Source organism: Elaeis guineensis, chromosome 12 (genome assembly GCF_000442705.2).
Source record: "Elaeis guineensis isolate ETL-2024a chromosome 12, EG11, whole genome shotgun sequence".
Lineage (NCBI taxonomy): Eukaryota > Viridiplantae > Streptophyta > Magnoliopsida > Arecales > Arecaceae > Elaeis > Elaeis guineensis.
In genome coordinates this window covers 10436920-10447783 of record NC_026004.2, presented here as the reverse complement: position 1 = coordinate 10447783, position 10864 = coordinate 10436920, and the positions used below count along the sequence as shown (strand labels likewise).

The 10864-nt window shown below is 39.0% G+C and overlaps 1 protein-coding gene across 1 annotated transcript; it reads right to left on the bottom strand.

Annotated features, from left to right (window-relative positions):
* Positions 1 to 8044: 8044 nt before the first annotated feature.
* On the bottom strand, positions 8045 to 9087 carry LOC105055272 (RING-H2 finger protein ATL80-like). Its single transcript, XM_010937045.4, is given in 2 exon segments — positions 8045 to 8831; positions 8834 to 9087. Coding segments are annotated over 2 exon segments (546 nt in total). The 5' UTR covers positions 9024 to 9087; the 3' UTR covers positions 8045 to 8475.
* Positions 9088 to 10864: the final 1777 nt, after the last annotated feature.

Here is a 10864-nt window from a genome sequence, read left to right as displayed (position 1 = left end):
AAAATATCATATTCTGAATAGGATTCCTTGATCCTTCAAGTTACATTGAATTTCAAGTCAAAAGCTTACTTTTCTAAGTGGATCAAAAGTATTTTGATATTGTTGTTAAATTAAAGAAGAAAATTTATTTTGTCAGAGTATGATATACAGGTTATGATGAAATCTTTAATAATTTGAATTACTATTTGTGGATTAATTTTTTTTGTTGAAGATGGTGAAGTGTATTAATTATTCAAGTCAAAGTTTAGATTTTTTTTTTAAAATTGAACTAAGACATCTTGCTAGTGTTAAATTTTGAATGACTTATACAAGGGACAAGATTTTCTATGGATTTATCGATTAATATTAAGGGTTGTGATGAAGAGAGCTCTATAAGAAATAATCAAGTTAATTCTATTTATAAAGATGTTGGCTTGAGTCTTCTAGTTTGACAAGTTAGAATTTAATTTTTTTTTAAAAAAAATTAATTTAAAAATTATCTAAATGATTGTAAGGTAAATCTAAGGTTAACTTCGATCGATTCTAGACATGTTGGATTCTTGAAGAGTGCCCGATGTTTGATCTTTATTTATTTTCTATCAAGGGTAGTCTGAGATAATTATGAATTTCGAGTGAAATATATTAGACAAATAACGGTGGTATATTAATATAAGTCTAAAATATTACGGTTCTTCGAAAAAGTTGAGAAATCAATAAGAGGAGATGAATTTGAAATTTCAAATAATTTTGTTATAACAAGATCATGAGAAATAAATAATATATAAGACATTATTGTGAGAATATGAGATACACATCTCCTATTATGAGAATATGAGATACACATCTCCTCTCCTCTCTCTACCTTCTCTCTATATTTTCTCTCTCTAGATTCTCTCTATTTTCTCTCTCTAGATCTTTCTCTCTTTTTGTGGATTTTATCTCTCTAGAATCTTTCTACTCTCTCTCTGATTGCATCACAGACCCTAAGATATATTTGAATTAAAAATATGATGATTTGAAATTGCTCCAAAATTCGTGCGGTAGATCTGATCCCAGTCCGATCCTATTCGAAATTTGTAACACTTGATTCATATTGAGTCACTCTGATAGGACCTCTGATGATCTCGATCATGACTGCCTCATCGGAAGGATACGAAGGTTTCTCTCTCCACTTTCTCTCTCTACTTTCTCTCTCTAGAATTTTCTCTCTCTTTATGAATTTTCTCTCTCTAGAAGTCCTATGAATCAGTGGAGGATCCAGATACATAGACAAGTCCTAATTTTGATTAATCCTAAGAGAGGTCCTCGATCTGTGTTATTAGGATCGATTATCGGTAATTTTCTCTATATATGATTTTTATGTTTGATCAGGGTTATGAATCGAGTGGAATATTTTGTTAAAGAAATTCATAAGTCAAAGTAGAACATTGATTTCTGTGCTTGGATCAGTCACTGATAAAGGTAAGAATCTCTGTACATGATCACTATTATATATATGCTATTTTACTGTTGGTCTTGCATCGTTGGTTTTGCATCATCCGATTTGAGATCGATGAATTTATTATACCTGAGATACTGTTATTTGATATTGAGCATGAGTATGTTATGTTAATATATATGTATCAGAGATTGATGGCATGATTATATGGATATGACATATCTAAATTGATCATAATGCAAGACATAATTGATTTGATGAAATTAATACATAATGATTAAATGAAAAAAAAAGAGATGTATGGTATGGACTAGTCTTGTCATATGGAGCAGTCCGCCAGGAGCTTATGCCTGGGACAGCCCCCACTGGCTTACAAGTGGATCAGTCGGCTAGGAGCTCATGCCTGGGACAGCCCGCCAGGAGCTTATGCCTGGAACAGCCTCTCACGGGCTTTGGTACGTGGGACAGCCGGCCAGGAGCTCATCTTGGGACAGTCTTGAAAGACTTTTTAAGTGGATTTGATCCGGATGATGATTGAGGTATAGACTCAGATAGTCCAGAGCCAGAAAGAAAATATTAAAAAAATCATGTGATTATGAAAGGAGAAATGAAAGATAAGACATGAAACAATTGTTGAACAAAAGTGTTTCACCTGTTAATATATGATGATGTATCTATTTTCACAAGACAGAAAATTTATGAATGTTTGCATTATTTTGGACATTGAACATGAGATTTTATATTTTATTGCTTATCCTTATTTTCAGACTATATTACTATATCAGTGTGATATGGGAATTCTTACTGGGCTGTAAAGCTCACACCTCTTCATCTTTCTTTTCTTTTCAGAGATACAGGATGTTTATGATTGACTATGGCTTGGATTTACGGATGAGCAGATGGATAAATAGAGTGTCATAGTATCTGATCAGAGAATTGAAAAAATTTAATTTGTAATTATACAAAGTTTTATAAATTATTGTTGAAATAAATTATTATGGATGTTAAGGTTGTAACGATTTAATTTGGCCTTGCATATTCTTTAGGGCTTGCTCTAAGGAGTGTGCGGCCATCACGTATCCGACCCGGATGTTGGATTCGGGGCGTGACAGCTCCAATGTTGGTCTCATCTGGGTGCAAGATTTTGCATTTGTAAGAAATGAGCTTTCTTAAGCTTGAGGATTTATGATCTTTTCCCTTTATGTATTCATTTGATATTTCATTTGGTACACCTATCCACTTGTTTAAGTTACCAAATTTCTTTATTCACACATTTTCTTTTCATGAGGAAATTATTATATCAAGTTACACCATGGCTCCCACTTGAAGAGTGTGATTATTTTGTGGCGTTGGATTCCTTATAAAAAGAATAAAGATATATAAATAGATTAAGCGGAGTGTAGATCAACTGGGGTGGTGCCTCCACAGTGATGCAATCAATGCATGCCTTTAAGATGATGAGATCTAGTGCACATGATGATCTTTCTTCTCGAGGAAGAAGATCTACCCAAAAAATAGAGCTATAAAATGAGAGGACGAATTAACGGTAAAAAAACTCTCAAACTCACGGAAGGGAACTAGAATTTTTGTTCCATTCATGATGTAGGCACTCCAATTTATAGTTGTAGGACCTCTTGAACCCACCACAAATGTGTCCACATCCTTTTCTTGCTGAAAAGGTAAAACCATTTTACAAATAAGAAAAAGAATATTCCTCATAATATGTTAGGATTTGATTTGGTGCAAATGTTAGTATAGCGGTACTTTTAGTTTGATTGTTGGAATTTATAGACATGGTTGAAATGAGCTAATGGAATATCCTTCCAAGGATCATTGAAGAAATTGTCTTGACTTCATGTGATGGCAGGGCAAGGAGCAACCAGTGCACCAGGATTCAATATTCACTGAGTTCTGTGAGATGGGCCTGGCTTTATAGAGGCCCTCCAAATTTGTGCGAGGATGTCATGTTAATGGTGTTCTATTTCAATTCACAAGTCCATGCTTCGTTTCCCTTTTTTTTTAATATTTTTGCATTTCTTGGTTCCAAATCTCAGTTACTCGCATCTTCTTGAACCCGAAGATTCTGAACCTGGAAGCAGAAGACTGATGGGTAGATTTCTGTGACCAGCCAATATAATATATCTTGTCCTCTTTGTTATTTCTGATAGATATTTGATATAAAACACAATCATTTTTCTTCCCACAAGGTATGCTCACTTTATCTGGCATATGAGGTAATCACTCCCTGATCTTTTTTAAGCTGGTGCTGCTCAAACTCTTGGTCCATAGTTCCTTGTATGTTCTTTCAGTTTTCTTCATCAATTATGAATTCTTGAATGCTTATGCTGCCTTTGTAATGGTGATGGGCTAAGATTCTACCTGTCTTCCACACATGGAGGGACTAAAAATCAAATGACCACTGTCCACTGTTTGCTAGTGACAGTGGCATGGACTCAGGGGGGTCAGGTTGCTAATTTCATAGCAGCAGCCAAGATTTCTGAACTGGGGGGGCAGATTTGGAGCTTAGTCAGATCCATGAACATTCAAGCAGCAATTTTTCTATAATTGTGATGTTTGTCGATATGAATTATAGCAGTGTTGAAAGGAGTTGGTGCATGGGCAAGTGATGATGCAATGCAATATCAATCAGAAGAGAAAAAAATGGAAAGGAATAAAAATATGTCCATCCAATCTGAAGAGATCCAGTTCAAATCATCTGCAACCGAAGGCAGCCCAGGCCCATTTCCAACCCAAATGTTATCCATAAAGTTCTCTCACTTGAATGTACCTAAATCAAGTGCATACTAAATCTTAATTTCTCAAAAAATATATATAATATTCACTGAATGTACTAAAATCTTAGTTGTTTATGAACATAGACATGTAGGTGAAACTAATGTATGTTAAGCTTTCAAAAGCTTGGCTGCCTTTTCTTTTCTTTTTTTTTTTTTTTTCGAAAAGCACTATGTATTTGATTGGTTTATTTGGTGTTTCCAGAATGAGAGAATAAAAACAAATCAAATTAAAGATGAGATTCGTATCCAATCATGGATTATTTCTTCCTCTGTCAAGTCGCTATTTCTTCTTTCTCTTCTAGCTTGTCGCCTGCATCGGGGTTTCATCTGCTTGCCTAAACAAAGAAATGTTTGCTCTAGCCCTACAATGTCATATGCAATAGAGCCTTTTAACATGTAACCACAAATTTTGTCATGTAACGCTATTTTGTGTTGCCCCCATAACCAGTTAGTGAACTATTGTGTGTGTTGAGGATGGTTTCGAATTTGCAATGTGCTTTTCACAAATCTTATTCACTTCTCAGCTGTATTGATTGATGAAAAGAAAACTAGATTACACATAAAATTGGATTTATGGAAGAAAGTTTTAGAAATATGAATTTTAGTGAAAATAGAAATAATGATGTAATATTAATTAAGATTGATGGACAAGAGATATTACAAAGTGACAAATTTTGTTACTTGAGATGTATTGCACAAAACAACGATAAGATAGATATGAAGCTATTACAATAGAATTAGAACTAGATGAAAGTAGAAATGTGCATATGGAATATTATATGATGGATGCACACGTTGAGATTAAGCAGTGTTTAGTTGCAAAATAAGAAAATATTATCAAGGTACTCCTCAGTGAGTGTTTGTTGGTGTCTCGTTGGAGGAACAAGTGAGAAAGGATAAGGAAAGGAAATAAAGTGCATTTAATGCGCTTTGAATTTTTTTGATGATTTATCATTTATCATAGTGATAAAATTATTAAGCTAACCCATCTTTTATTCATTATTGCATGACCCACGCTCAACTTGTTTACAAGATACTCTCGAAAATATTTCATTATTATTTTTCTAGTTGAACCACGCTTGAAGACCTCTATCATCGAGATTTGTTTACAATCTTAGTTGTGCTTAGTTGGAATGAAATACCCTCTATGTTATGTTTTGTTAAAAAAAAGATATCTTTTTATACTCTAGAACCAATTCCATGCTTTTAGTCCCACAATTTACTTCAATCATTACTCCAAGAACGATTTTTTTAATCTGCTTTTAGAGTAAGACTACCCTAACTTGCAGCTTATATGTACAGAATCCTGCAGAATAGAATCCTACTTGGCTTAGGTCACGATGATGACTGCTTAGCTTTAGTGTTCCACTTGTTTTATAGTAGATGCCGGGTCAACCATTCTAAACAAAAACTTATTAGGCAAAAGCACTGGTGCCGATTTAAAGAGCATTAAACAAACATATCTTTTGCCTTCCATGGTCTCCGGGTGCTTGGAGGTAGGAGTGCTGGTGCCGACGACCTTCAAAAGGTCGCAAGACGATGACCTAAAAACACAAACACATGATTTAATTTGCCACCGTAGAGTGAATACTTCGGTGGCTATATGATTCCATTGGTCAGTTGGATGGTGGAGATTGAAAGGCCTCAAATCTATTGTATTAGCTTCCAAAAAGACAGCACTTACCCACTAATCTCAGTGTGCCCATAAAATGGATATTATAACTTGGTAGCATGCACCTGTTAAAGGTGCATCCTGGAATATTCTAGGAAGGTCAAGTTGAGAATGTGAAATAAAATTTTTTCTCTTTGTTTATATTCCTTTAAAATATATATCTTTGTTATATGAATTACATTGTCCTTAACATATGGTATGTCTCGGTTTCGAGCACTCTTGATATTTAGATCAAATGTTTGGAAAACAACATTGAGGTGTTATAATTTACTGCTATGAATGAAGGGCATTGGTGCCATGTTACAGGGTATATTAGTACTTCGTAGATGATACGAGTACCATTTAGATTTAGGTAACATCAGTAGTTTATTCTATTTACGTGGTCTATGGGAATGGTTAGGTTGCAGCAGATTGTGATGGTAGGAGCCATAATGCACAAATTTGGTATGCTTTTGGGGTAATGCAATGACCCCATATGCCTGGCCTTATATGTGCCGACCAGGCTCTCATGTTTCATTAGGGCTGTTGGATGCTTTCTGAGTGTTGCAAGTGGAAGATACTTTACTGCTTGTTGTTCCAGGAAGTTGTGACCTAAACCAAATTCATGTACAATGTTTCGCAGCATCTTATCATGAGAGTTCATGTCTGTTCAGTCACCAACATGTTTGCACTTAGAATTTAGACTCCCTTCGGTCACAAATCGAGCTGGTTGCCCGATATCGATAAGCATTATGCTGCAAGTCAAGGATCATTTGTTTGAGCCTACATATCTGCAGTGTTTTGCATGGATTCTTAGTGTTTGAAACAAGCCAAATGCAGTTCAAATTTCACCTCACTAGGGCTCAATTTAATTACTTTAAAAGGGTGCTAAAACATGACCCAAATATAAGCTCACCACAGATAAATTTTCTAAAGTTGAGCATAGCTTAAGCTCCAACTCATTTGTTAATCCAATAATCAACAAGCCATTTTAAAAACTGAGCTCCAAGGATGCTCACAAGCAGCTCGAGTTGGTAGGGCCTCTGATATGCATAAGCTATTAAATCATGGGGCTAGATAACTAATGCTGAACTAACACATAAAACTTGATCTGGTGACTCATGCACCTGGCCACATGACCGGTGCCCCACCACCCCCCCGCCCCCACCACCACCACCACCTAACTACCAAACGAAAAAAGATCTATAATTTGCCCTACCTTTCTCCACATTTATTCCGTGTGAGGGGTGTATCTTTCACGTGAAAGAAGGATTGGCTTTTTCTTCGTGGGCATTGATAGTTCGTTCATCCACTGGCGCTTTGAGAGCTGTGCAAATAGATGAGTGATGGAGTTGGGATTGTTTTAAGATCCCTGCAACGTTGTGATCCAATGGTAGGTTCGTGCCAAAAAAAGGATGAATCCTTCTTTCCTGCGAAAGATACAACCTGGTCCATTCATTCCTCCCTAGCAATCACCGGCCAACTCTGGGGTATGTCCCTTCTCACGGCTTGGCCGGGGTCAGCTGATATCCTAATTCTCATCTTTAAAAAGTCTCTCTTTTTTTAAAAGTAACCAGGCCTCGGGTGTCCAATTTTTAGCCACTCAATCCCTGCCTTTAATATTTGTGAATACCGCCGTCTTACTTTTCTAAAGAGGGGTTATTTTACCATATCACATACTTTGCGGTAATCCACTCTTAATTTTTTTAAACGAATTGGATTTTTTTTTTTTTTTTTTCCAATGGATTGTTACCCTAATGGAAATATTCCATGAGCATAACAGTCCAATTCAGTTCTTTCAATATATGCATAAACTTTTTTTTTTTAATGCATAAACTTAACCAAAAAAAGAAAAATAAACAGATGAGGACACAGATGTAGCCACCTTGTTCGGTACTCTTCATTGCCAACCGCATTAGCAGCGAGGAGTGTTCTATCTAAGAATCTAGAACCACCAGCTTAAACACAAATTAAAGAGGGTCCAATTCTCCCAGTCATGGATTCTTTCTACAGATAATACTTAGTATTATCATAAAAATTAATAAAAAAAATAATCATTCATTCAAAACTTTGACTGCCTTTTCCATATTGCTATAACTGTCACTGTTAAGCATTACAATAGAAAATAACCGGTGATAAAATAAAAGAAGATATACACTTGACCACTCATAAAATGAAGTATTAAATTTTAGAATTAATTACCTAAACTGTTAACTTGTGCAATAAGTTCTTCGCAACGGCTATGATGACCGCTAATTATCCCAAAACATTGATAGATAAGCATTTAGCAGCCACCATTTGAAACATATTGATACAAATTAAGCGAGTAAACTAAAGTAAGAGCAAGAGTATAATTGTAAACTACCGTACTAGAACATGTTCAAGGTCCCGAAGACCCCAATTACCTCTTTAGATTATATTTTATACTATTTTAACCAAAACCACCATTTTTGTAACTCGCTGGTTTCATAATTTTATTTACAAAAAAGGATATACGAACATCAAGCCCTGATTCAAATGCTGCGAGGATCAAAAAAAAAAAAATTAAAAACATACATTTTTTTTTTTTTCACGAGAGAAGAAAAGGGAACGCAGTGAAGGAGCTACTGTCTTCAAGGCAAGAACTCGCCGTCCACCCCGGCCTTGGCCCCGGCCTCCACCGCAGTGGTGGGGGCGGTGGCGTCGTCGGAGGTGGCGCCGCACCTCCGGCAGCGGGAAGTGGCGGGGAGGACGAGGATCTGGCGGCAGGAGGGGCAGGACGAGTGGGACCCGAGCCACGTGTCCACGCACGTGACGTGGAACCCGTGGCCGCAGTGCGGGAGGATGCGGATCTCGTCGCCGGCGGCGAACTCGGCGAGGCAGATCGGGCACTCCGCCAGCTTCACGGACCCATCGAAGGAGAACGTTGGGAGAGAGCGGAGAGCCTTCTTCTTGAGCCCCTTGGGGGGAGGCGGCGGCGGCGGCGGGGGGGGTGGGCGGTGGAGGAGAAGCGGCGGATCCAGGCGCAGCGGGCGACGAGGGCGAGGCCGACGACGCAGATGAGGGCGCAGAGCAGCGTCGCCAGGATCACCACCACGTCGGAGTCAATGGCCATGGGGACCGGTGGCTCCGCCTCCTCCAAGTGGCCGGAAGAACGGAGGAACCTCGTGCGAGAAGGCATTGGCTGCTGGCTAGAGAAAGCGAAGGCGGGTAAAAGAGGAAGGGAGGAGTCCGGGAGCTTGAAAGGAGGCTGGTTTATATAGGCCAAAAATAAATCAGAAATGGATATTGGATAATATAATAATAATAACAACTAAGGTTTGTCCTGGTCGTCACATGGTGAACCGGGAGTGTCCGGTTGGACAAGACCGCTGGTTGGCACATATAATTCATGTTAGTGATGCAGTGAAGGTGATCAACGAGAAAAATGTTTTTTTTTTTTTAAAAAAAAGAGCACAAGCGTGGGCCATGTACGCAAGTAAAGAAAAACATTAGGCTTCATTCATTGGATTTGAAGTATAAATCGAAAAAAAAAATTTGATATTGTTGACTCGAATTATTGGACGCGTGGTTTACTATTTCGAAAGTATCGACTGCCAGAAATTATATATTTTTAGAGATACATTAAATGTCCATAAATGAATATTCGTATTATTTAATTTATTTATTTTTAACCATTTGATGTATAAATTATAAATTTTTAAATTATATAAATTTTATTGATAGATTGTATTTAACAAATTAGATTATTAATATAGAATATCAATCTTTTAATTTTAACTAGTCACAATTGATTTTCAGTCTTGCCAATTAAATTCTAATCTATCATTCTGGAAGCTTCAAACATGAAAGCAAAATTAGATCATTTTAACAATTTTAACTTCTTTTAATTGTTCTCTGTGATAGTACAAATTTATTGAGATTTTCTTTCAAATTTCTTTTGGTTCCATCCGACATATTGTTTACCTAGGTGAAGACAAGATGCATATTTATTGTTCATTGAACACCGTGGTTGCCGCAGCTCACTCTTAGAGGTCAATTATTTCCGATATTTTCTTCTACATATCAAAAGTATCAGTAACTGTTGCGGCCAATCGCCTCGTCGCCCGATCGTCGGGAAGCGTGCACCTGCAAAAGGAAGTCCGCACTGACCGGAAGCGGCTCCGGTGGAGACCCTCCGACGATCAAGTCAGAGAGGTGACTGGGCAACAGTGAAATGCAGACAGAGAGCTCTGAGAGGGAGAGAGAGAGAGAGAGAAAGGGACGAGCCTGCGTATGTGGGAGAGACGGACGGATCGATCCCTTGCACTGTTGCCTTCCCCGGTATATATAGTGGAGCACGGTATGGCGCCATCATTAATGGCGCGGACAAGTGAGGAACTGTCAACTCACTGTAGGCTGTCAGAGCCGCCGTGAAAATGTCACGTCGCCGTGTAGCCGTCTAATCACCAGGGTTGACCCGGTTCTCGGCGGGACAACGCCCCTAGGTGACCGTGCCGCATGTCCGTGTCAGAGCTGACAACGTCTGGCGGCCGTACGGCGGTTGGTGGAGTCGGCCGACCCACGGTCGGTGGCCAGTAGAGTGGCGTCGGACTCCTCCGTCGGTCGGCGAGCTTCATGTGGGTCGGCTAACGGACCTCTGGGTTTAGTCGGTCGGGAATGGACCGTGGAATGGCCGCAGTTAGCCGCTGATGGCGTCCGTCGGCCTGTCGCCCGACTTATGATCGGCCAGGCAGAGTCGTCCGTCGGGTCGTCGGTTAGTCGGCCGGGCTGCCAGGTCGGGCCCTCCGATAGTCGGTCGGTCGGGCTGCCAGACGGTCGGGCCCTCCGACAGACGGTCGGTCGGTCGGTGGGTATCCCCCAACAGTTGCCCCCCTCCACTCCCAAGTCGGGTGGAGAGCTGGTCGATGCCTTCATTCGGGTAGCAAGGCCGGACGACTGGGAGTGGATTTGTCGCATGTGCAGATCCGACCGTACCGCCGGCTGATCCGTTGTCAGACATCTCACGAATCCCAGTGATCC